At 38.4% G+C, this 24,766-nt stretch overlaps 2 protein-coding genes across 7 annotated transcripts; one reads left to right on the forward strand and one right to left on the reverse strand.

The window, feature by feature from the left end:
• Nucleotides 1–192: 192 nt before the first annotated feature.
• On the reverse strand, nt 193–3,750 carry LOC120737163 (spermatogenesis- and oogenesis-specific basic helix-loop-helix-containing protein 2-like). 5 transcript variants are annotated; one of them, XR_005696686.1, is made up of 6 exons: nt 3,558–3,674; nt 2,937–2,988; nt 2,775–2,842; nt 2,308–2,371; nt 2,138–2,197; nt 193–2,045 (listed from the first exon to the last, which is right to left on the reverse strand). XR_005696686.1 is itself a non-coding variant. In XM_040037711.1 (4 exons), exons 1-4 carry the CDS (start codon nt 3,619–3,621, stop codon nt 2,488–2,490), a joined length of 342 nt encoding a protein of 113 aa, XP_039893645.1. In that variant the 5' UTR covers nt 3,622–3,750; the 3' UTR covers nt 2,440–2,487. The 5 variants fall into 5 exon arrangements, 1 of the variants encoding a protein (XP_039893645.1); XR_005696689.1 differs by lacking the exon at nt 3,558–3,674 and adding an exon at nt 3,333–3,521; XR_005696688.1 differs by lacking the exon at nt 3,558–3,674 and adding an exon at nt 3,320–3,521.
• LOC120737159 (serine/threonine-protein kinase DCLK1-like) lies at nt 3,735–24,713 on the forward strand. 2 transcript variants are annotated; one of them, XM_040037705.1, is made up of 17 exons: nt 3,735–4,457; nt 4,825–5,205; nt 5,451–5,797; nt 14,822–14,921; nt 16,216–16,332; nt 16,418–16,512; nt 17,442–17,529; nt 17,796–17,965; nt 18,307–18,426; nt 18,681–18,827; nt 19,374–19,507; nt 20,246–20,323; nt 20,451–20,547; nt 20,654–20,734; nt 20,832–20,945; nt 21,643–21,713; nt 22,274–22,451. In XM_040037705.1, the coding sequence occupies exons 2-17, from the start codon at nt 4,845–4,847 to the stop codon at nt 22,329–22,331; spliced, it is 2,178 nt and encodes a 725-aa protein (XP_039893639.1). In that variant the 5' UTR covers nt 3,735–4,457; nt 4,825–4,844; the 3' UTR covers nt 22,332–22,451. The 2 variants fall into 2 exon arrangements, with proteins under 2 accessions (XP_039893639.1, XP_039893638.1); XM_040037704.1 differs by lacking the exon at nt 21,643–21,713 and having other exon boundaries at nt 22,274–24,713.
• Nucleotides 24,714–24,766: the final 53 nt, after the last annotated feature.

Below are 24,766 nucleotides of genomic sequence, written 5' to 3' on the forward strand. Positions count from 1 at the left end.
GGGGGGAAAGGCTGAGGTGTGCTAAATTATACAAGAACTGGACTGCAAGTTGGATCTTATGGCGTGAGTAATCCATATTTGAAAAATTTGGTACAAATCGGCTGTACAGAGGTCAGCTGGAAAAGGGTACTGCAGGGAGTGTTTATAGCCACCTGTAAAACACGATGGAGGGTCAGTCATGGTTTGGTGCTCTTTTTTTTTTTTTTTAAATGAACAAGGTTTTGGTCCACCATGCAACACCGTTTATAAAAGGAGGGTAATTTTCCAGCATGATAATACAGTGAAAACACAGCTGGAGGGGGAAAAAAAAACAAAAACCAAAACACACGCACAATGGACTCCCCAGAGCCCATACGTCAGCATGACTGAAGGAATACGGGATCATCTTAACTGAAAGGAACAAAAGCAGCCAACATCCAAAGGAAAGATTTGAATGTCCTTCGAGAAGCCTGGAGAATTATTCCTGATGACTACTTCATAAAGTTGCAAGAAAGCTTGCCTATGAGTGTTCAGGGTGTGAAGAAGAAAAAAGACATTCATAAGTACTGAGGTTCAAGCTTGTCAGAATTTAACAAATTAAAATATACTGCATTTCCATAAATGTTTGTACATTTCACTGATTACTGTATCATTTCTCATTTTGTCAAAAAAAAAAAAATTAGGGGGCTTAAGACTTACACATATTGAATATTTACATTCAGTACATAGATTTTTCCATTTATTTCAGCAGCTTATAAAGATTTTTCAACTGATAAGATGCCATATCTTTACTCAAACTTAACATAGGTATCCAGTCCAGTTGTTTGTTTAGCATCTTCTCATTTTTAATGTACTCGCTGGCGAGGGAAAAGCAAATTGTAATAATTGCAAATGCAGCATTTTGCCTGTGTTCGTTGGTTTTATATTTTAAGATTAAATGCTTTGAGATTTCTAGTGGAAATTATGACTCATCTTTACTATAATTCCTACAATGCTGCACTGAAAAATTAAAGATGTTACTCAATATGAAAATAAATGTAATCTGCAACAGTCTGACAATACAGGGGGGAAAACAATTTTTTATCAAATATTGGCAAAACACATTTAATGAAGTCTGCAGACCGAACTGCATAAAGACCTCATGGCGTTGCTATAAGCTAATCATTTCGAAACTTTCTGTATATGCATTTACTTTTTTTTCAGCATCACTGCGTTCAAAACATGTTTTATACGCAAATTAAAATAAAAAGGAAAAAAAAAAGACAGCCGTCTCTCTACTAGCTGGCCATTTAAAACTGCAAAGTTGCAGTAACTTTGTACTTAATCAGGACCCGTTTCAGGGGAAAGGACAAAATCTACAAGATTAGGATCAGGGAAGCACAAGTTACTACTGCTATCCAAAAGCAAATCGAGCCAAAATGGACTAACCACATCACACTGACTGTCTGTTAAAGGGCTACTGCAGTTGGCACTGTCTGGGAAAAGTCTTGAATCGCACAAAGCTTCTGAAACTGCAACAGTGAGGTCATCAGAGCTTGAAGGTTCACTTTGAAGTTTACATGGTGGGATAACTAGTTGGCTTGTAAAATCTTCTACTGATACAATGTCAGGTTGGCTAACCTGAGGTAAGTCAGTGTAACACACTTCAGTTTTTTCAGGTGGGGTATAGGCTTGGCCACAATGACCTGATAGGAAAGTAACAGGATCCACCTGGTGAGAAGCAGCATCCCATAACATATGGCTTGAAGATGAGCTGGGTAAAAAAGTGTGGCTGATATCTGCTGATGTGAAAGCACATGAAGTTGCATTCATAAATGCGGTGGCTGAATTTATCCAGTTATTTTCCACAAATTGAAATGAGGCAGAGAGAAATTGATCCTGGCACACTGGCAGCATTTGTCCTCGGGGAACAGTCGATTTATCCAACAATATTGGCGGGGCATGTGCTGTGGTCAGGCTGCGCGCTCGAGGAAGCGTTTCATCCATCGTCAGAGGACTATTTGTTGTGATAGATGGCTGATTTACTTCTTTACAGAGGTCTTTCTGAGGGCATCTTGAGACACGATCTGAAATTTAGCAGTATGTTAACAAATACAACAATGTACCAATGAAAGATTTTTTTTTTTTTTTTTTTTTTAAATGAAAAACAATTCCTCACTTGACTTTTTAACAGCCGGCTTTGTCCTCTGAAGCATTCTTTTTAAGCCTGATCGTTTTTCTGTTAGAAAAAAAAAAACAAAAACCAGACAGTCAGCTTGGTATTCTTACCATTTAGCGAGTTAAAAATAAATCATCTGAGTGTTCAAAACTCTTATTTGGATTGTGTACCTTTTCTTTTGTGATCTCTGTATGCTTTTCCAGAAAATGCTGGAATTCATCTCAACCACTCAACCTGGGAAAGGGAAAAAAAAGAACATTAAAATGATCATAACATTTACTTATAATATTGATATCAGGATGCATTAGACCTACTTTAGACAGAATACCTGGAGGAAGAGTCTCTTTCAACTAGCTTATATAATTTGCGGTGAGCTCTAGTGTGTCTGCTATGTCTAACTGACCGTTGACAAAGGGCAGAAGATCACACAAGTGTTGACAAGATGTTCTGATTTGAAGCCTGGGAACATGTCAATATGTGCAGTAAAGAAGTTACAGTTACGGTGGTGATGTGAAACCATACAAGAAATGGCCAAGGAAGAGTTTTTGGTTGCTTTGATAGCACACCCTGGAATTGTGAAAGTCTAACCTCCGCCTCTGTTCTTTGCAGCAATGACTGATTGAAGTCTGGAACTCACTTTTCTGTGAAGAAGAAGGGTAGCACTTCTCCATGGTAGGTTCATTTATTTTTATCTCATCCTCAAGCCTGAGGAGAAAAAATATCTCTGAATGTCATAACACACAATGACAATGTATTCAGAAACTTTTAAGAAAACATCAAAATGACTTTTTCCCCTTACTGCTCAGGTGCTGAAGATTTATATGACTGCAGTTTTTGGCTCCTGAGTTTGTCTGAAAGAAGTGCAACCAAAGGTTAATGTACTGTTAGCATACACTGTCAAGGTGCTGTTCTAAAGGCTGGAGTTACTTCCTTATTTTAAATAGAAACCTTTGTAAGGAGCATTAGAAAGTTAAGCTTTGTATAGACTTTGTAACCACAGCACCATACATACATTTAATGCATGAATAAAACATTTTAATTCACGGAGTAAAACTGGAATAAAGAACAAGAAAGTAGCGTGCTACTTAAAGCCTGGACAAAACTCTTAGGCAAGAAAAGTTAGTAAATTTTGTAGCAAGTCACAAGTTGTTAATTATATTTAGAACCTTTTAGTTGTATAACCTGATGAGCGCACTTTTGTTTGCCAATAATCTTCCAAAGTTAGAGAATAACAAAGTTATGTTTTCAGTTCTTGGACAAAAGCCACACAGTAATGTGATTCTTGGCATCAGGTTTAAATTGTGGGAAGGAAAAAATGCTGACAAATATAAATCCAAGATGTCCAAAAATGTATTATAAACACAAGCTGTCAGCCTATGAATATATGATATTTTTTTTAAAAAGAAAAAAAGAAAATTACTCTTTAGTTGGTCGTTTTTGTCATTCTTAAGTTGAGCTTTTAGTTTCCCTGTTAAAGGCGACATTAATCAGGCGCATTTCAGGAGCAGGTCCAAATGAACTTGTTAATTTCTCACATTACCAACACCTGTGTAAGCTACTACCGTTACACACAACTGCAGTGCATTATTACCGCCATACCTGCTGTCTACGTTGTTAGCGCATGCGTGAATTTTATTACTTATTTTCAACGATAGTAACCGTTTAAACGAGCTAAAACACTTGCTAGAATCTAAACTTACGGTTTGATTCGAGTTTTCTTTTTTAATTCAGTGCAAATGGTTGGTTAGTTACTTAAAGAAACACTAATAGTAAGTTATTTCTTTTGCCGTTTTGTTTAAAAATGTCTGTAAGATATACCATAAGGTAGCTTAAATTGGGAAAGTCACCATTTTATTGTTACTTTAGTGAAATAAACCTGCAGGCCAACTACACCTGGAAGTTAAAATAAAACTTAGGTTTTTTTTATTGCGAACTAACGGGTAAAACTTAAGGAGGATTAGTAGTTTTTGATTCTAATCATCCCTAATAGTGCTACTAAAGCAGGTCAACACGAACGCGCATTTTATTAATACGTGCGAGAACGCGCCCCGGCAGCAGCGTGCACGAGGAAGGCTGACAGCAGAGCGGTCCGGTAAATCACTGCAATGGAAGAGGAGTAAGGGAGGGTGGAGGACACCGGCTACAGCCCTGCCTCCAATCTGCATGTGAGTACACAGCAGAGTAGACACACGGCAGGGAAGCAGAGCACCATCACAGGGCAACAAAGGGACGCATGGTTCATACAAGGTATCCAATAAATAAAAGATCTGAGACACGTTTCGCCTGGAAGCATTTGATTACATCCGTCTTCACCTCAGAGGTAAGATTGCACAGAAACTAGAAGATCCTGCTGATTACCGTTTCCTTCCTTTTGTATTTTTAAGGTTTACCTTTCAATAAGCTTTTAGCCAGAATCCCACAAGAGACTGTTACTGTCCGTATATTATCCACAGTAAATGCATGTGAATTTTATATATTTAAATTGAGACACTCCAGAGAACATGAAATGGGTGTGACATGCTACTTCATAATGTGTGTATGAGCAGCAGTTGCAGCATCAAGGCTTGTGCCAGTGCTGAAGCAGGATGTATAAGCCACTAGACCTAAAGGGAACGTAATTGGTGTAATATGTTATAAGTTAAAATGGTATTCAGATTGCAAGCATGTTCTTTCCTCATGTTATTCAGTATAATAGCACAGCACAGACATGGAGCTGGAACACTTTGATGAGCGGGACAAGGCTCAAAGATACACCCGAAGGGGCTCGAGAGGGAATGGGCTCCCCAGTCCCACTCACAGCGCTCACTGCAGCCTGTACAGAACCAGGACACTGCAAGCACTAAGCTCAGAAAAGAAGGCCAAGAAGATCCGTTTCTACCGCAATGGAGACCGATACTTCAAGGGGATTGTGTATGCCATTTCTCAGGACAGATTTAGGTCTCTTGAAGCACTCTTGGCTGACCTTACAAGATGTCTGTCAGATAATGTCAACTTACCCCAGGGAGTACGGACCATATACACGATTGATGGGTCAATAAGGATCACCAACATGGACCAGCTGGTGGAAGGTGAGCATTGTTTCTAAACAGTTTTAAGCCTGCCTTAGATTTGGCTTCTATTAAGTAAAATAGTTATCTAGTAAAATAAAATATGATGGAAATGACACTAAAATAGGAGATAAAAACAAAAACCCTTAAATTCTTCTGCTCTGACACAACCAATACTTTTTTTTTTTTTTAATATGCTATGTTTGTGTTAGCATTGCTAATGGGCTGAGAAAATCTGTTGTCTTGTTGTTGTTTTTTTCCTCCAGGAGAGAGCTATGTTTGTGCGTCTATAGAGCCATACAAGAAGGTGGACTACACAAAGAATGTAAATCCTAACTGGTCAGTTGGTCCTAAGACTGCTGTGTCTGTCCGTGACCCTTCTTCCCTTGGTAGTGGCAAGGCTGGATCTCCAGAAACCAGGGAGACCAAGGACTTCATCAAGCCCAAACTGGTGACGATTGTCCGCAGTGGAGTAAAACCTCGCAAGGCTGTACGGATCTTGCTCAACAAGAAGACTGCACACTCCTTTGAGCAAGTCATGACCGACATCACAGATGCCATCAAGTTAGACTCTGGAGTCGTCAAAAGGCTTTATACCGTTGATGGGAAGGCGGTAGGTGTTAAATTGTTGTTTCTGCAGAGTTATCGGTTTGTTCATTTCAAAGACTTCTAGTACCAGCAACAACATATTTCCAAGTGGGGTTCAAATAGGAAAGCATTCGCATTAGGTAGTGATTTTGGGAATCTCAGGCATCACCAAAAAGTTGCAAATATAATGGGATTTTATTTTCCCACAGTAAGCACGTTTGTCACTACAGCTAAAGGTGTTTAAAGTATGAAGTGACTTTCAGTGCTGTCCTTACTCAGAGGAAGCATTAAGTATACGTCTCACAACTGTGCCATTCAGGACAAGTTACATAAGTGCCTGATGATCTTCTGTTTCTATTTACACAAGTGTGTTTGTGCTTGCCATTAGTGAAGCTATGTGCACATTCATGTAACAAGCAGCGCTTTTGATACAATAAATTTGAAAAGTTTAAAAGAAGAGATGTTATTTACCTTCACATTTCCCTATTTCAAACTAAAGCTCTTAACACCAAATGTTTTTATTTGAAAATCACGGACAAAGGCAAAGCAGGAAGAACAACCATACAGTAAGAGCCCGGTACCTACAAGAGTGCAATTGTTTTATCTTAAGCTTCTCCACCACTTAAACGTATAATTGGTCACAAGTGGGAAGGGTGGAAGGATGCTTCTGTAGAAAAGAAGTCAAAGTAAAATGGGATCATGCCTCCTCAGCCCTTGTAAGTGGTTTTGGAGACAGGTATCCTGGTGTTGCCATGCTGAATTCCCATTTGTGGTGCTGTGTTACATCATAAGTTTGATTTTAGAACATTAAAATGAACCACACTTGGTAGACATTTGCAGGAGGCTTAAAAGATTTGGAGTTATGCATCTGACATCAGAGGCTGTGTGGTCTGTTCTTCAGTCTTGTCCCTGAGAATTGCTTCCTTACCCAACAAGAGAGCCCAGCAGGTTCAGAGTCATCTGGGAATATGTGTAAAATGTATTATGAGAAATAGGTTTCTAGGACTCCATCTCATATTCCTACTAACAGTAACACACTATTAAATGTATACTTACTAAGTGAGTTTGTACAAAACATGCAATCTGATCAGCGACTTGAGACTTAATTATAAAGCTTCTTGTATTCTTGCTTCGACTATATGCTCTAAATACTCTGGACTGTTATTACTTATACATTGATAACTACACTATGTAGACTAATTATATTAACCTTTGTTTGGAAATTATGGGAGTCATAAGTGACTATCAGTTTTATATGTAGGGCTGACACGGCTGGACAGCATGCAAGTACCACCTACACTAAGAACTGTCTAAACATTTCACAGAAATAGTTAGGGCACTCTGTATTAGTATCCCTCTGAATTTTTTATTTTTTTTCCCCCGCTGTGATGGTCTCTATGGTAAAATGGTTTCCTGAGCTGGTTGCTAAGGAACAGCCTCTGCGGCAGAGCGGTGCAGTACTGATGTCAGGACTGTAGGTGTATTGTGAAAAGGCTCACAGATGCAGTGCTCAGTCTGTCAGCCTTATTATTACACACGGCGGCAAGGTGTAATCCCAGGAAAGCATCCTTTGTGTAATGGTATGTAGAAGGAACAGTGGGAGTTTTTTCACACTAACAAACAAATCTGCCTTCGGAATATCCTCTGTTGTTTTAGGAATAGAGATCTGTTTAGCAAAAAGCACAATGATACTGCAATATATTAAAAGTAGAATCCCACTCTATGGAAAAAGTAGGAAATTCAGATTTATTTTTTATGGTCCTCTCACCGTCTCTAACTGCCTTTTGTATCTGCTTCTGGATTTTGTTAACTGTATCTCCAATAATAAGCTGCTTGTGTGCTTGGTAGTGCCTTCATTTCTCTGGTTTTGTGACTTTTTGCCCTGTTGTGCCACCAGATGGCCAAATAAACACCCATTGGCATTAAGAGACCTGTTTTCACGGGTGTTTAACCTTTTGGTAAATGACCTGCTTTCTGGGGGGAGGGGTTCTTAGACAGGCTTTTGCTGACAGTTTTAAAAAAAAAGAAAAGAAAAGAAAAATGTGACAATTTATTTTTAAATACATTGTTTTCCAGTAAGAATTAAGTACAGATTAAATTTAAACAGCTGTAATTGATTGTTATGCATTTCTTTTTTGAGTCTGCCGGTAAATTAGCAGTGGCATTCCTGTGATTTGTTGTTTTATCCTTAGTTGTCTTTGACTCATGATTCATGGTTCTATTTGTGGATCAGCTTGGCGGGTGGCTCTGCTTGTTGACGCCTGTGATCCTACATACTGCTGAGTCACTCTGTAATGGTGGACTGCCATGCAATGTGTGTCTAAATACATAGAGAAAATAAAATCAGTAAGGACTTAGCCACAATAAAGGCACTCCAAGACACTGTAATGCACAGAGAAAAGCGATGGATAGATGCATGCTCCCCAGATAAGACCAACACAGTGGGACTTATCTATAGGGACATGGCCTGTTATGACCCCTGATATTATTCGTCAGATGGAGCAAAGAGTATTTCTAAGACTGAGTAGGTCTGAGGGGACTCGATCATGATGTTCCCATCCCTGCTCAAATGGATGTGGCTCTGCACTACAACTGTATTATGCACAGTGCTAAGTTCTCTTCATGCTAAAGTCAACACTTCTTGTTCAAATAGATGTCAACAGCCACCCGAGGATAGTCTAGCTTCACATCAGTGCATGAAAGCAGAGGCTTACGCCTCCTTTCTAAAGTTATGTATGAGAGGATGTGATTAAATGGTCCATTCATGCTTTGCCAATCAGATACACAGTGGATGTGGTTGGAATTTATGGTGCTCTGTGTACAAGAGAGCTGAAGCTAACATAATGTTTTTCTAATTCATTCCTTTAAGTTGACTTTGACTCTGCCGTTTTCTGGTCTGGATTTACCCACAATTAATCTCTTTGGTTTCTACTCATACCACAAATGTCACGTCTGCTCTATGGATCCTGGCTGTAACTCCCATCTCACTGTGTTAGGAAAATCTCACTTTGTTTATTGATTCAATAAATAAAATGACTAAATGGTTTTAGTTGCTCTGCAGCCTTCTCAAATTCGATGTGCAAAAAGATGAACAAAATGGAAGAGAGTGCCTCACTTTCCTCCCACTTTCTGTAGTCTGGCTGTACAAAGAAGTGCCTTTGTGTGCCACTTCATTTGGTAGATATGATTTTTAGCTCATCCAGCCAAAGGACTGATGACCTCATGCCATAGCGAGGCAGCTGTCCAGCCACAGTTAAAACTCGCTATTCCTCCTCAAGTATTGGTCAGATTTTAGTGAAACCTGCACACAGCGATCACCTAATGGATCTTCATACAAACTGTGCTCAAGGACATATTTATCATATTTAATGGTAATATATTGTGAATTGTGATGGATTACATGCTGGATGAGCTTCGTCATTGCATTATCCCTTCAACCTACCCGTTGCACTCGGTGGAATTTTCTGTTTGTGGAATTCAAAAGAAGCTTTACAGCATATGAACATCCTGAGCTGTGTAAAGAAAATCTTTACAGTAACTTGTGTGTGATGTTGCAGTGAAACTATTCTTGAATATTTTAAAAGTTTAGGGGATAATATTGATCATCTGTCTGTTATTATATAGATTTTTTTCGCATGCTCTCATTATACCAAAAATATTTGCAGGGCGTGGTTATTATCTTGGCTGGTTATTATAAATGTTTTTGGGGGTGTTTTTTGGTTTTGAAACACTTCTAAGAGCTAAGTGTAGAAACTTAGTTTCCTTCAATGTTTTTGGAGCAGCCCCTGTTAAGTCGCTGCTGTTTCTGCAGCAGAACTGATTTGGGCATTTGTACAACAGACTGCATATAAGGGAAGCTCATGCAAAATAGAACAAGAACCATTTGCCAAGTGGAGGTAAAGATGAGTCATGTTTCTTTCTGGCATGCTAGGTGACTGGCTCCTGCTTTCACTCTCACACTTCAGAAGAAGCTTTAGTGTCCTGGGAAGCTCCACCTGTGCATGCTTTGTTGTGTTACACAATTGTGTTCCTTTATGTGGTCTTTCCTATGGCTCAAATCAATAGGCTTCTATAGCATGCATATATCCATTGTTATTTATTTCTGGAATGGATGTCAGGTGCAGCACTTGCGGAAATCATAGATAAAACCCTGGAAATCAATACTTCCCTAGGATGCTCCTGAATTGTGAAAAGTATGCGTGCGCTTTCTATGCGAATGGTAGGTTTAATGGAGTTGCTGTGTCACAGAGCCTGAAGGCAAAAATAATCAATATGAAGCATCACATTCACAGTTGCCTCTGTTATTTGGCTTCATCACAAGCTTGAGAATTCTAAATTCAAAGTACTTTGGTGGAACTACAGAACTCTAAAATAAGAGGTAACTTTTAGGCGTATTATAAGAAATCATTGATCAACATATTTTTTCATGTTCTTTTATAACGTTATAAATCTTTTGTATATTTAAGGTGAACACTGCTGTTATTATTGAGAGTGCATATATCATTAATTGGATCTGTAAAAGGTTTTTAGCCCTTGGTAGGTATCATATTTTTAAACATTCAGACTCCACTATCTAATAATAATAATAATAATAATAATAATAATAATAATAATAATAATAATAATAATTATTATTATTATTATTATTATTATTATTATTATTATTATTATTATTATTTACCTTTAACCTTTTCAATGTTTTTGATTCAAAGACAATTCACAGAGAGAGATTGGGATTTACAAGATGGAAATTTGAATTCTTAACAACATCCTAACAATATGCTTCGTCATTCTCTCTAAATGAGGCTATGCTGCTTTTGTGTTATCTGCAGTTTGCACCATTAAGAGCTCCAGATAGGATCTGACAGTGGGTGTCAAAGTAGCCTTCTCATTGTCTTAAACTAAGCTGTGATTTTTGTCTGGTCTCCTTGGTAACTGCTGTGCAGCTCCTCCCTGTGGGATTTCCTTTTAGGAGGAGGAGGGGGTAGAATTGGGGGTAGGGGACATCAGTGATGCAGAGAAAAGGTTCCTTTTTTAGCAACCCCTCTCCTCAGCCCCATGTGTCTGATATTCCTTTTAACAATTCTTGACTGAATGACCTTTGAATGTTTTAAAGGTTACTGGTATAGCCAGCCTGACTGTGTTCTGTTTTTTTGTTTTTTTTTATTGTGATCCAAGATCAGTGCAGTGGAGACCAGAATATTGATCCATCAGAAAAAAGGTGATAACATGATGTGATAAGGTAATTCAGTAGTGGTGTTAATATACTAAAGCAAACAGTCTATCTCGCCTCTAAAAAATTTTTAGGCTCCTGATAAGCTTATAGTTCTTGATTAATGGATACCAACATTTGGCACATATTTTTTTTTTTTGCATTTGAAAACTCAATCTGTATATGTTGAACTTGTTCCTCACTGGACTGCTTGAAATCATATCCAAATTATGGTTATGCATATTTTGTTGACTAAAGTGTGTTTCCCCATCATCTTGGCTTTGTTACAGTCTGTCATGTGTGGGTTTGAGTTTTTAAAGAAAAGAAAAGAAAAAGGGTGTGCTGGATTTTGCAAAAAAAAAAAAGGAATGCAATATAATTGCTTTCTGATCTCAATTAGGGTTTTTTTGGAAGTTGTAATTTAATATAAAGTTAGATTTACTGTTGCAAGTCAGTGTCTTGTTTTTTGTGTCATTTGTTGCTGTCAGTTTTCTTGTGTACATAAGAGAGCCATTTCCTTGGTCATCAAGGTCGCAGTTCAGTTTACAGGGAGTGCAGAATTATTAGACAAATGAGTATTTTGTCCACATCATCCTCTTCATGCATGTTGTCTTACTCCAAGCTGTATAGGCTCGAAAGCCTACTACCAATTAAGCATATTAGGTGATGTGCATCTCTGTAATGAGAAGGGGTGTGGTCTAATGACATCAACACCCTATATCAGGTGTGCATAATTATTAGGCAACGTCCTTTCCTTTGGCAAAATGGGTCAAAAGAAGGACTTGACAGGCTCAGAAAAGTCAAATATAGTGAGATATCTTGCAGAGGGATGCAGCAGTCTCAAAATTGCAAAGCTTCTGAAGCGTGATCATCGAACAATCAAGCGTTTCATTCAAAATAGTCAACAGCATCACACGAAGCGTGTGGAAAAACCAAGGCACAAAATAACTGCCCATGAACTGAGAAAAGTCAAGCGTGCAGCTGCCAAGATGCCACTTGCCACCAGTTTGGCCATATTTCAGAGCTGCAACATCACTGGAGTGCCCAAAAGCACAAGGTGTGCAATACTCAGAGACATGGCCAAGGTAAGAAAGGCTGAAAGACGACCACCACTGAACAAGACACACAAGCTGAAACGTCAAGACTGGGCCAAGAAATATCTCAAGACTGGTTTTTCTAAGGTTTTATGGACTGATGAAATGAGAGTGAGTCTTGATGGGCCAGATGGATGGGCCCGTGGCTGGATTGGTAAAGGGCAGAGAGCTCCAGTCCGACTCAGACGCCAGCAAGGTGGAGGTGGAGTACTGGTTTGGGCTGGTATCATCAAAGATGAGCTTGTGGGGCCTTTTCGGGTCGAGGATGGAGTCAAGCTCAACTCCCAGTCCTACTGCCAGTTTCTGGAAGACACCTTCTTCAAGCAGTGGTACAGGAAGAAGTCTGCATCCTTCAAGAAAAACATGATTTTCATGCAGGACAATGCTCCATCACACGCGTCCAAGTACTCCACAGCGTGGCTGGCCAGAAAGGGTATAAAAGAAGAAAAACTAATGACATGGCCATCCTTGTTCACCTGATCTGAACCCCATTGAGAACCTGTGGTCCATCATCAAATGTGAGATTTACAAGGAGGGAAAACAGTACACCTCTCTGAACAGTGTCTGGGAGGCTGTGGTTGCTGCTGCACGCAATGTTGATGGTGAACAGATCAAAACACTGACAGAATCCATGGATGGCAGGCTTTTGAGTGTCCTTGCAAAGAAAGGTGGCTATATTGGTCGCTGATTTGTTTTTGTTTTGTTTTTGAATGTCAGAAATGTATATTTGTGAATGTGGAGATGTTATATTGGTTTCACTGGTAAAAATAAATAATTGAAATGGGTATATATTTGTTTTTTGTTAAGTTGCCTAATAATTATGCACAGTAATAGTCACCTGCACACACAGATATCCCCCTAAAATAGCTAAACTAAAAACTAAAACTACTTCCAAAAACATTCAGCTTTGATATTAATGAGTTTTTTGGGTTCATTGAGAACATGGTTGTTGTTCAATAATAAAATTATTCCTCAAAAATACAACTTGCCTAATAATTCTGCACTCCCTGTATAGGTTGAAAAAGAATGGGAGACGACAACAAAGAAAAATGTATGCATAAAATCATAAACAACGTAGCAGAATGTGTGTTTGTGTTTGCGAGTGTAGAAAGTTAGTAGTGGAAAGCATTTATGGATGGGTGTGTTTTTAAACCAAAATAAACAAACCCAATGAGCCTGTCAGACAGGCTGCAGGAAGGAGGGAACTTTCATGGATGACCACACCATGTGTAAGCGTGGGTCATCCAGCTAACCCCAGTCCAATAGGCACATTGGAGAGGGATAGCAGGAGAATCCTAGAGGTGATCACAGTGGCAAACATGCAGTTCTTAACAATATACGTGATGTTGTGGAAAGCATGCCTTTGTATTCTAACTGATATCTATAATACTATAGGTCAGTTAAACAAGAAGGATTAAAGGCTGAACCTTATGGAGAGGAAATTAAAACTGAAGCTCTACTTTCTCTTGCACACTCTTATTAGCTGAAGAGTCATCTGTGTCTATCTTTATTTATTCATGAGACTGCTATATAACCATTAAGATAGACTTGTGTATAAATGCAAACACCAGCATCCACCTAGCCATACAGTTCTTGTTTATAGAAAAGCAGAAATGATTATAATTTACACTTCTGTTGTTTTTACAGTGATGGGTACTTGGTTACTATGTTATTTTATCCAAAGTTTGCTTAAACTAAGTAAAGTACATTGTGGAAATGCTTCTTTTTCAGAAACAGCCTGGCCACTGTGTGTTGTTGCGATTGGATCTCTGAATAAATAGCTTCTGTTAAACATTTTCTAATGTGATTTTACAAAATATAATCTGCAGTAACAGAGGGCAATTAACTTAATCTCCCACTAGAGATGACAACGATTTAATGAAAGACAGACACCATTGTTGTGGTCTCCACTGAATAAAATCTAACAGGTTTAAAAGGAGCTTTTCTTTTCTTAATGGTTACCCTGAAGACATTAAAGTGCAGCTGGGCTGTTACAAGAGTAGAAAGAGGTTAATTCTTTTAATCATATGCTATACATGCTGTACCATTAATTTTTAATTTGTGCTTAGGTCACAATAAGCATTTATTCAAACCTGGCATCCTTAAATCCAGCATTGTAATCAATAAAGTTCTTTCTTTACTAACACATGTTTTATATACTCCATTTAACATGATTATCCAAATGTTATAAATCCTATTAAAGTTTAAAAGCCATTATACACAATTTGCTGTAAACAAACTGCTATATTCTTTGCACAAATGTGACACATATTGAAATGTGAATTATTTATTGAAGAGACTTTTTTACCAGGAAATCTTGAAATTAAAGCTCAATACATGCAAACTGCACACACGGCATGATGCCAGGGTTCAGACCTACATACCTTTTGCTGTGAGACTGTAGTGCCAACCACTGTGCAACCTGAATTTTTATGACATTTTTGTTCAATATGTTGAATCCTACACTTAGCATTGATGTGTCATGTTGCTATGATATCGTACACTGACGCATTGAATCTCATTTGCCTCAGTTTGAAAAAACAAGCAGAAGAAAAAGTAATATACTCATTTTTACTTGATTTGCATGTCTTTGTCTGAAAAAATGCTTTGTCTGTTATAGTATGTATACAATATTTCAAGATGTTAACACATCATCTTATTTCCAGATTATGTGTAGTATCACTTGAGAGTGAATGCATTTCAGACTTATTGAACCAAAGCTGACAGACATTATTTTTCTCAGGTCACCTCCCTTCAGGACTTTTTTGGGGAAGATGATATATTCATTGCTTGTGGTCCCGAAAAGTTCCGCTATCAAGACGACTTCAACCTGGATGAAAGTGGTAAGTGTAGTTATGAGGCTTGCACCAATTTCCCGTGTTTTATATGTTGTTCACCTTAAGTTGCTGTGCAGTCATTTAAAAAAAACATGTGAACCCTATATTTAATAGTAATACTAAATATAATATTGATGATTAAATGATTTTCAAATGAGGAAAAAATCTATATTTTTGTGAAATGTGCTTTTAATGAAAGAAAGAAAGAAATTAAATAAATGTGGATCATGAGCATGCCCGCCACTCTATTGCACCACCTCTTTCTCTAGCTCTGAAGGAGGATTTCACATTTTTCTTGTTCAGATAAAACTTCAGCTGCTTCACAGTTTGAAGTCTCCTGCCTGATATTTTTCACTTAATTATGCTTAATTATGTGTAAAATATTTTAACATGTAACATATCTAGACTTCAAGCAGGACAGTCTGCAGCATGGACTCTTCCCTACAAACCACGAAGAATTGGCTTGCTAAAATAGGCAAAGCTTTTTTTTTGGGGAAGAAAAAAGAAATAAATATATTTTCTGGATGGTAGTATGCTGTACACTGCTCCAAAACCTGTGCTTACTGGACTGATGTAGTGAATCTTTGTCCCGCATAAAGATTTTGGCACATGCTGTGGATGTCTTTCTGTACCACTGTTTACAGAAAGTATCTTCCAGAGACTTGCAGTTGGTTTGAGAGTATCGTCCTATCCTCAGCACAAAAAGGTTCACCAGCTCATCAGATAAATTAGCACCCCTCCTCCAACCCTCATGCACCCGAATCAAAGTGGTGTATGGTGTCTTGTACTCATCCAGCCACAGACCAATAATCTCTGTTCATTTGGTCATAAAATCTGTCTTTGTTTGAAATTGTATGATAATGATATAAATGAGATCTACATTAGTTACAGTGCGTGCTTGTTGGTAGGCAGTTGATGTTGTTACTTGGTTTATACTGATAGGCCCAAGAAAAGAAAAGAAAAAAAAAAAAAAGAGAACAGTTGTAGCTCAGATCGTAACCCCAAGATGCTCTCTGATGCATCCAGAGTGTCAGTGGTAGATAGAGAGCACTTAAGCATAGAAAAAGTGATTGTGTGAATAGGTGAACGCAACACATTGTGTAAAGCACTTTGCGTACTCAGGTAGAGTAGAAAAACACAATATAAGAACCAGTCCATTTAGTATTTAATAATGCCAGAGAAGCCGAAAGAAAGACAAAAGGTCAGTATGCCACACATAAAGCTGATCATTTATTACTCTGCCATAATGATGCTGGAACAGTCCACACCTTTTATTTTGCTTGTTTTTATTTCTTTTCAGAATGCAGGGTAACAAAGTCTGCATCATATGGGCGGCTGCCCTCAGTACACGGTCGCTCTTCCCCAAGAAGTGGTGGAATGCCCCGCAGGAGCAAGTCTCCCTCATCTGCCGGTTCAGGTAAGATTGTGCTTGTGATCTGTCCTTTCACGTCTTGTGAACTTGGTTTATGCTACAGTATTTAATCTTTATCTTATCCTAAAAGCTAACGGCACTGCAGGCAGTCAGCTGTCCACACCTCGTTCTGGAAAGTCTCCAAGCCCCTCTCCAACCAGTCCAGCTAGCCTCAGAAGACGACAGGTAAAAAAAACCCAAAAATGAAATAATGAAGTAATGATTTGTGTTGTGCCAAGATTGAAGAATTTTAAGAAGTTTTTCATTTAATTAGACAGAACTTTAAGTGCTTCAACAGGTTTTGCACTGACATGGAACAGAACAAAAGCCTTGAGCTTTACTGATGGAAATGATTTGTAGAAGTTTATCACCATCCTTGTAGTTCCAAAAAAATGTGTGAGTCTTACTACCTATTAACCTAACAACTTAATTACTTTGTGTTGCAGTTATGTTAATGGAAATAAATTTCATACCCCATCAAAGCCTGCGTTTGAATCATTATAAAGATTTATCTGTGAAATGGGGAAAAAATCCAAAATGCTTAAGTGAGCTTAAACCCTGTGGAGAAAACTCTGACATGAACTCAGGGAACCCTTGTCACAATGAAGCAATTAAGAGATTAAACAAACACGCTAGTAAATTAAAAGCCCATGTAATCAATGCTGCTGGCTAACTAGCAACTTTTCAGCAATTTGTGAATGAAACATAATCTTCACTGAAGCAGCAGCGATTCTGACATATCTGATCATGGATGAGGAGAGTGCACAGTCTCTCATTTCTCATTTAAAATCCAGGTATCAGTGATACTGGTGTCACTTATTCATAATTCTGGTTCAGGTAGGTTGTTGCTGTCATGAAGTTTTTGCATGTCATTTTCTGTCTGTGTAGAATCACTTGGTAGTCTTTGTGCTGGTACAATGCTTTCTGTAAGGTTTCACCATGCTTGGTTCATTGCTATCTACATGCTCAAGGCTAGCGGAGTGGAACAAACAAGCTTTGTGTAATCTGGCTGTAATCACATTTTTATAAGCTTTGCTCCCCTCTGAAATTTGTGTAAGACAAGCACATCTGTTTATCTTTTTATTCTCACTCCATAGCTGTCTCTTCTTTTTCAGGGATCTCAACACAGTGGTTCTTCACTCTCCTTGGCGTCTACCAAAGTATGCAGCTCAATGGATGAAGGCGATGGGCCGAGCAGCGAAGGTCAGAAAGGACACAAGACAAATCTCCAAAAGTTGATTCTGTTCATCTGGAGAAACGTTTCTCCCACAAAATGCTACGTCCAGATGAACACAATCAACTTTTGGAGCTTTACTTACCTGGATGATTGAGCATGCATCAAGACGACACAAGACATAAACTAACTTTAAACAAACAAACAAAAAACAGTTTGCAAACAACATTTAAACTACTATATAATGCTTTACCTATTATAGAGTGTATTTTATTTAATTTTATTTTTTTCACAGCTGAGCCAATGGATGAGTATTCTTCAATCCCTGCCTCCATAGCAGAGAGGTACAAAGTGGGAAGGACTTTAGGGGATGGAAACTTTGCTGTGGTCCGAGAGTGTGTGGAGAGATCCACTGGAAGGGAGTATGCGCTCAAGATCATCAGCAAAGATAAGTGCAGGGGAAAGGTGAGCCTGCTCTGCACCTGCTGAATTCAGCTTTTACACCATCAAATTTCCAATGTTCATAAAGTTGAAGTTCAACTGTTGCTGAGTCATTTTTTAAGTCATTGGTGAGCAGGGGTTGCTATAATGCTGGAAGCAAAAAATATTTGGTTCTGGTTGGTTTTGTTTGTTTGTTTGTTTGTATTTTTTTTTGTTTAAATCAAAGCATCAAATGATCCTAGTTTACAGAGTTCTCTTTTGAAAACTGTTTTCTATTATCTTCTCTAAAATTACAAAACAAATCTCATATATTGTGTATAAAGTATTCTGGCTACAGTGTACAGATTGTTTTCTTTGTCACCCAGGAGCACATGATACAGAGTGAAGTATCAATCCTTCGGCGTGTGAAACATCCCAACATAGTTCTTTTGATTGAGGAAATGGACACACAAAACGAGCTCTATCTTGTAATGGAGTTAGTTAAGGTACTGATTTTTTATTTTTTATTTTTACTTTTTAAACGAAGAAATTGAAACCTTCGATGTCACAAGATAAAATTCAAATAAGTCATCAAAAACATTTAATATGTAATGCATTCTTTTTGCTGTCATAGACTGGTTTATAGTTGAATTAATTAACTTCAGTTTAAAAAGAAAATTTTATCAACCATTTATCTGCGTCAGAATGTTATAAATTTAGCAACTGGGCCTCTTTCACATTTCAAACACTCTGTCTCCAGGGGGGTGATCTCTTTGATGCCATTACATCTTCTAACAAATACACTGAGCGCGATGCCAGTTCTATGCTGTTCAACCTGGCAAGTGCTATCAAGTACCTGCACAGTCTCAATATTGTCCACAGGGACATAAAACCAGAAAATCTGTTGGTAAGTACGACTCTGCACAGAGCATCTGTATGAGTGGGGAATCGCTTTGCATTGTAAAATATCCAATTTCCCTATTAGCCCCGTTTCCATGTCATTGTTTTTTTCCTCAGAATCTGTACATATATATATACAGATAATATATAAAACTACCAATAATAAATGGTGCATAGGTAAATAAGTTAATTAAATTACACAGTTCTTTGGTAATTTAACGATGATCAAATATACTCAAATTTCTTCTCTAGACCAAAAATTATTGTTGGTCTTAAAACTACACATTCACTTTTTTAGTATTACTGCTTGTTGAATAAGATTCATTTCATGATCAAACCAAAAGTCAGTTTTCTGTGCAGACCATCCGTGTTTGCAGTCAATGGAATTTTTTGTAGTTAATTTTGCCTGAAATTACTGCACTAATAAAAAAAAGAAAAAAAAGAAAAAAGAAAAATGGCTCAATAATGAAATCAAAGTTTTACTAATCAGATTGACTATTGGTGACCTTTTCATCCAGTATATCCCACTGTCCCTTTTCTGTATCTTGTCCAGGTATATGAGCACAATGATGGGAGTAAATCTCTGAAGTTAGGAGACTTCGGCTTGGCTACTGTTGTCAACGGGCCCCTTTATACTGTGTGTGGCACACCCACCTATGTAGCACCAGAGATTGTTGCTGAAATGGGGTAAATCAGTAATTACATTATCCAATCCAGTCATCTGCAGCACTATTATCAAGACCATAAAAAAAAAAAATGCAAGAGTGTTCTCCAAAAGTTGATTCTGTTCATCTGGATGTAGCGTTTTCAGTGAGTACCATTCAATTATTACCATTCATAGAGAGTTGGGGAATGGCTGCAATCGCAGCATTGTAAGATGGCAAAAGATGTACCCTTAGGCCCCCTCCTCGATTTCAATGATGAGGATGTACACATCCTGGGCAGGGAGGAGCGCTGGTTTGAGCGCGGAGTCAAGGAAGCCATTTACGTGAAAAGGGAAAGACCATCTCTGAATCGAGGAGGGGGCCTAAGGGTACATCTTTACAATGCTGTGATTGCAGCCATTCCCCAACTCTCTGTGAATGATACTCATGGCCATTGATCAGGGGTTGTTGATCAATAGTCATGAGAATTTGCATAATTATGATGAAGGAACTGGTCTCCCAGCCCATTGTTCCTTCAGTGGTGCTAGTTATGCACATGTACTGTTTATAAGATTGGGGAAACCTGCAGTCTGCTGAGACCGAAGAAGTCACTTGGATGAGTGACGAAACGTTTCTCCCACTGAAAACATTACGTCCAGATGAACAGAATCAACTTTTGGAGATTTACTTACCTGGATGATTGAGCATGCATCAAGATGCAAGAGTGTTGTTTTTCTGCGTCAAGTGTCCTTTATGTGTTGTGTTCATATTCATATTATAGATATGGACTAAAGGTTGACATTTGGGCAGCAGGTGTCATCACTTACATACTGCTGTGTGGATTCCCTCCCTTCCGTGGGTATGTGCTCCTGTAGTTGGAGGTTTACTTTAAGCTTTACACATTATTTCCATACATTTTTAAGGTGTCGCATGTAGACTAATAGTGCCTATAGAGCAACTTAGCTTTATAATTTAACTGTATACAGGAGTGGTGAAGATCAGGAGGCGCTTTTTGAACAGATTTTGAGGGGCCAGCTTGAATTTCCTGCACCACACTGGGACAATGTGTCAGACTCAGCCAAGGTTTGTATCTGAAAGTGGTCCTGCTGTGATCACGAGCCATGTGAAACACCCCAGACACCCTCAGTATGTTATTATGAATTCTTGTGGCTAACAAATCTCTGTTTAGGCTCTGATCACTGGGATGCTGCAGGTAGCAGAGGATAAAAGATATACAGCTGTACAAGTCCTTGATCACTCGTGGGTCAATGTAAGTGTGTCGTCAGTCCTTTCGCCAGAATCTGCATCGATACCAGTGACGTTGAGAAAAGTAGAGTTGCTGAAGTATGGCTCTTTATATTTATCAGGATGATGGTGTGTCAAAGAAAGAACACCAGCTGCCAGTGGCTGGGAAGATCAGGAAGCACTTTAACACCAGAGTGAAGGTCAACAGCACTACAGCTGGAGTGTCCGTGATCACAGTAAGCACTGCTCTGCACTCTCCACACTGACACTGCATGTCGGTGTGCAACGGTAGATTACATTTGGGCTTTCTGCTTATTAGCATGCTTTGGCAATGAAGGACTTTTCAGCTTTGAGCCATAATGTGCCTCATACAACTCACACATGCGGAAGCTTTTTATTTTTATGCCTTGGATGTCATTTTAAGTTGGAACTAAAATTGCTGCTTTTGTAAAACAGGTAAACAATTGTCCTCTGATGTTTTTAAATCTGCAACCTCCCTGCTTTTTTCTGTCAGTCATCACTTCATCCATTTGCATCTTACTGCTAGATTTTCCTTTGTTTGCTCTGCCCTCTCATCCTACTTTTAGCTGGACTGTCAGCACTTTTGTTAGAAAAGCTTAGAAGTAACATAGTTGACCATTACGAGGTTTTAGGAGATGATATTTTAATTTGAAATAGTTGCAAATACAAGCTGGATTTGAAAGATAAATAACTTGTTTTCAAAGTGAGCACTGTTATTAAGGAGGATCTGCATTGCTCTACATTTCCTGTATACAGTCTTTTATTTATTTATTTTTTTACTTATTTTGAAACCACTTGTCAGTTTACAGTGACATGACATCTATCAATAATAACAGGTAGAGATGTGTTCCGGTAAGTGATGCTTTGAGTTCATAGTGATCCTCTGAGTTGCGCTCATCTCTCTCTGCTCAGCTGGACCAGGACTTAACCATCAAGAAGTCAGGGTCTTTGGACCGCTACCAGCATCCTTTGTACTGGATAAGGTATGACACAGCATAGTGCTTAAATAAAGTGAGTGCTTTCATGGCAAAGTGCTGGCAGTCTCCATTTCCCATCTCCCAAGGGTTTGACATATTGCCCATCAGTGGATCCCTTTTCATGCCTCATCATATCCTTCACTTTATCACCTTACATCATCTCATTTGGGCTGTAGCAGGTAGCTGCACAGTTTTCCTTGCCATCGACTTATTTTGCATTTAAAAAGGTTGTTTGAGAGTTGGTTTTTTTTGTTGTTTTTTTTTATAAACTGTGCTACTTCATTTTTATTTTCCAAGATGAAAACATTTTTTTTTCTTTCTAGAAGTGTTGGCAACATCATAAAAAAGTGGTGGATCTTATTGCCTCTTCCTGCCTTAGAGAAGATGAAGTCATATTTTTTCACATAGAGAAAAACTTGCAAGGGAAATGCAGCTTTTCACATACAAGTGCATAATGACACTGGCTCATCTAAAATGTACCTCATGCCTCAGTGAGTGGATGCCAATCCTCATTAATCTGGCTCTCTAGATACGCTAACAATTGCTGCTGTGTCACCCTCTCTCAGACCACGCCACTTGATAAAGAGAAGCAAGTTTTCCGACGAAGACGCCACCAGGATGTAAAGGCCCACCTCCCTCATGGTATCCGTGCTAGCCCCTCCCACGGCGCAAACCGTGGCCTTTCCCCTGCTGAGGTCACTTCAGAGTCCGAAGACTATTCTCCAAGTTCGGCTGACACTGTCCGTTCACCCACTTCTCCATTCTAAAAGCCTTCCTGGAGTGACAGTACCATCCACTCCTCTGTGGAAAAAGAGGCAGAGGGTTTGATGGGTCTAGTCTGTTGACTTGAGCTTTCACAGACTGAATAATTACCCTTATCTGTTTTACCCCCCGACCCCCAAAATGTCATGTTACCTTTATTTCAATTCTTGAATGCATTTAAGAGAGAAGTCTAGTCTGGATCTGGAGGTTTATATTTTTATGCCCAAGTTCAAATGGCACATCTTTGTATCATTTAAAGTTCAAAATATTCTAATAATGCAGGCTCTCAGTTCACCCATTAAAACCTCGATTTGTAACAGGCTGTATTTGCTAATGTCTCTTCAAGGCTGTCTTCCCAATGAGCTCACTCTGTCCTAATTGGCTAACTTCCAGAGGTTGGGCTCTCCTCTGCACAGACTTTAGCTGGCTCTTGGGCTTCAGAGCTATGAAAACAAACATCAGTAGTCAGGTTTCAGTATTTTTCTATTTCCCCTAAATGTAAACTGCAAATCTGCATTTTTGAGCCTGAACAACTCTCTTAAGAATTTTCCAACAAAGACATCCACTAACATTGAATGCTGATTTTTTTTTTTTTTTTTTTATTTTATTTTATTTTTTTAAAGCTTTTTTTTTTTTTGTGTAGGCTTCTGTGATAATTATATTAATTATATAAATTACAGAAAATCACAAGATGCATGTTGTTTCCCCTTCCCCTCCAAAAAGCCAACAAGGTGTTTAGGCCCCGTCAAGCGGCAAGGACTGGTTCATTGTAGTACTTTGGAGCCCTCTGCTGGTTAATATTGTATCCTACAGGAAGTAAAGCTTTTTGAAACCGAAACCTTAGCCTTTAAATATTAAATTACATTCAGTAAATGATCGGTACATATCTGATTTCAGCTTGTTAATATTAACGGTATCGGCCAACCTTCTGTTGTACTGTAAGGCAAACAGTAAGCGTGCTGTAGCACTTGACTTTGTGGTGCATAAACCATTGACACATTTGAAAGGACTTCAGACATGCTGCCAAATAAGTATTTCCTGGACCTAACAGAATGACGACAATTCTTGTCTTGCCACATAGTAGTTTCTCAAAGAGAAGATGGGCCACTGATATTTAACTGATGGTTTAGCTTACCTGTGTGCTCGAGGGTGATTACTGAAATAGTTCTGTTACACATCTGTGAGAGTGATTGCAGTTCACTTGTGGTGCATATGAATGTCAATGCTGTAGTTGGTAATAGGTGCATATTTTAAGGCCTTGCCTTGACACATATAGATTTAAGTGCAATTAGGTATACTGCACTCTTGGGCAGTATACCTATCAAAAGCTGTGTGTCCTTTGTAATGCTTGCATATTTGAGAATGTGGTGCTGGGATTATTGGAATGTCAAACTCTTCCCTATCACATGAGGGTAACTGGTGCAACATGGTTGATTTTCACACACTGAAATAAGAACCAAGTTAAATAATAGTAATACAACAGTGCTTCCAGTAAAATCTGTAATTTTAATATTTCTCTTCATTACATCATTTAATTTGTTGAATGTTTCTTTCAGTGATCACATCAAATATGACTGAGCAATTTTAGGTTACTAGACTTTCTGTGCTTTGTCTAATTGCTCCAAGCTTTGGTTCACAGGGGACAAAATATTCATTATTATGACTGTCCTCTTTCCTTTTTCATAAACTGTAATCTGCATGTGTGCTGATATGCATCCCAAATCAGTTGTTCTGGTCTTCTACTGTTTAACATACGCTTGTCAGATATAAAACCATTCCTTTTACCATTATACGTGTTGCCTAGATGAATGAACTTTGGTAAAGGCAGACTGTAGTCATACACAGCTAAGATTTGTATATACTTAGTCGTGTGAAGTTACTGCTGTTAAACTGACTTTGTTGTAAAAAGGGCTTTTATGTTTTTCGATTGAAGGGATCAAACCCAAAAAGCACAAGAAAAGCAAATTGTGAGTTTTTGGGAATGTGCTGAATCTTCACCAAAAGCGTATGTAATGTTTAGATACGGTGTGACAAAACGGGGAGTGCTGTTATTTTGGAGGAGATGGAGTATAAAAGAATTGTGTTGTTTACCCATATTCCATAAATGTAAGGATGCTGTACAACAATCTGAATGAGAACAAAAATAAAAAAAGGGAAAAATATTGCCGTGGTTAAAAAGCAAACTTCTAACCATGTACTCTGCACAGAAACCAAACCTGAGAATAAAATGGATTTAATTTGTGAGTCAGTGACTTTTTGAAACACCAGATGGCAGTATGACCAAACACCACATAAAT

The sequence above is a fragment of the Simochromis diagramma genome, unplaced genomic scaffold (genome assembly GCF_900408965.1).
Source record: "Simochromis diagramma unplaced genomic scaffold, fSimDia1.1 OVJJ01000463.1, whole genome shotgun sequence".
In the NCBI taxonomy this organism is placed as follows: domain Eukaryota; kingdom Metazoa; phylum Chordata; class Actinopteri; order Cichliformes; family Cichlidae; genus Simochromis; species Simochromis diagramma.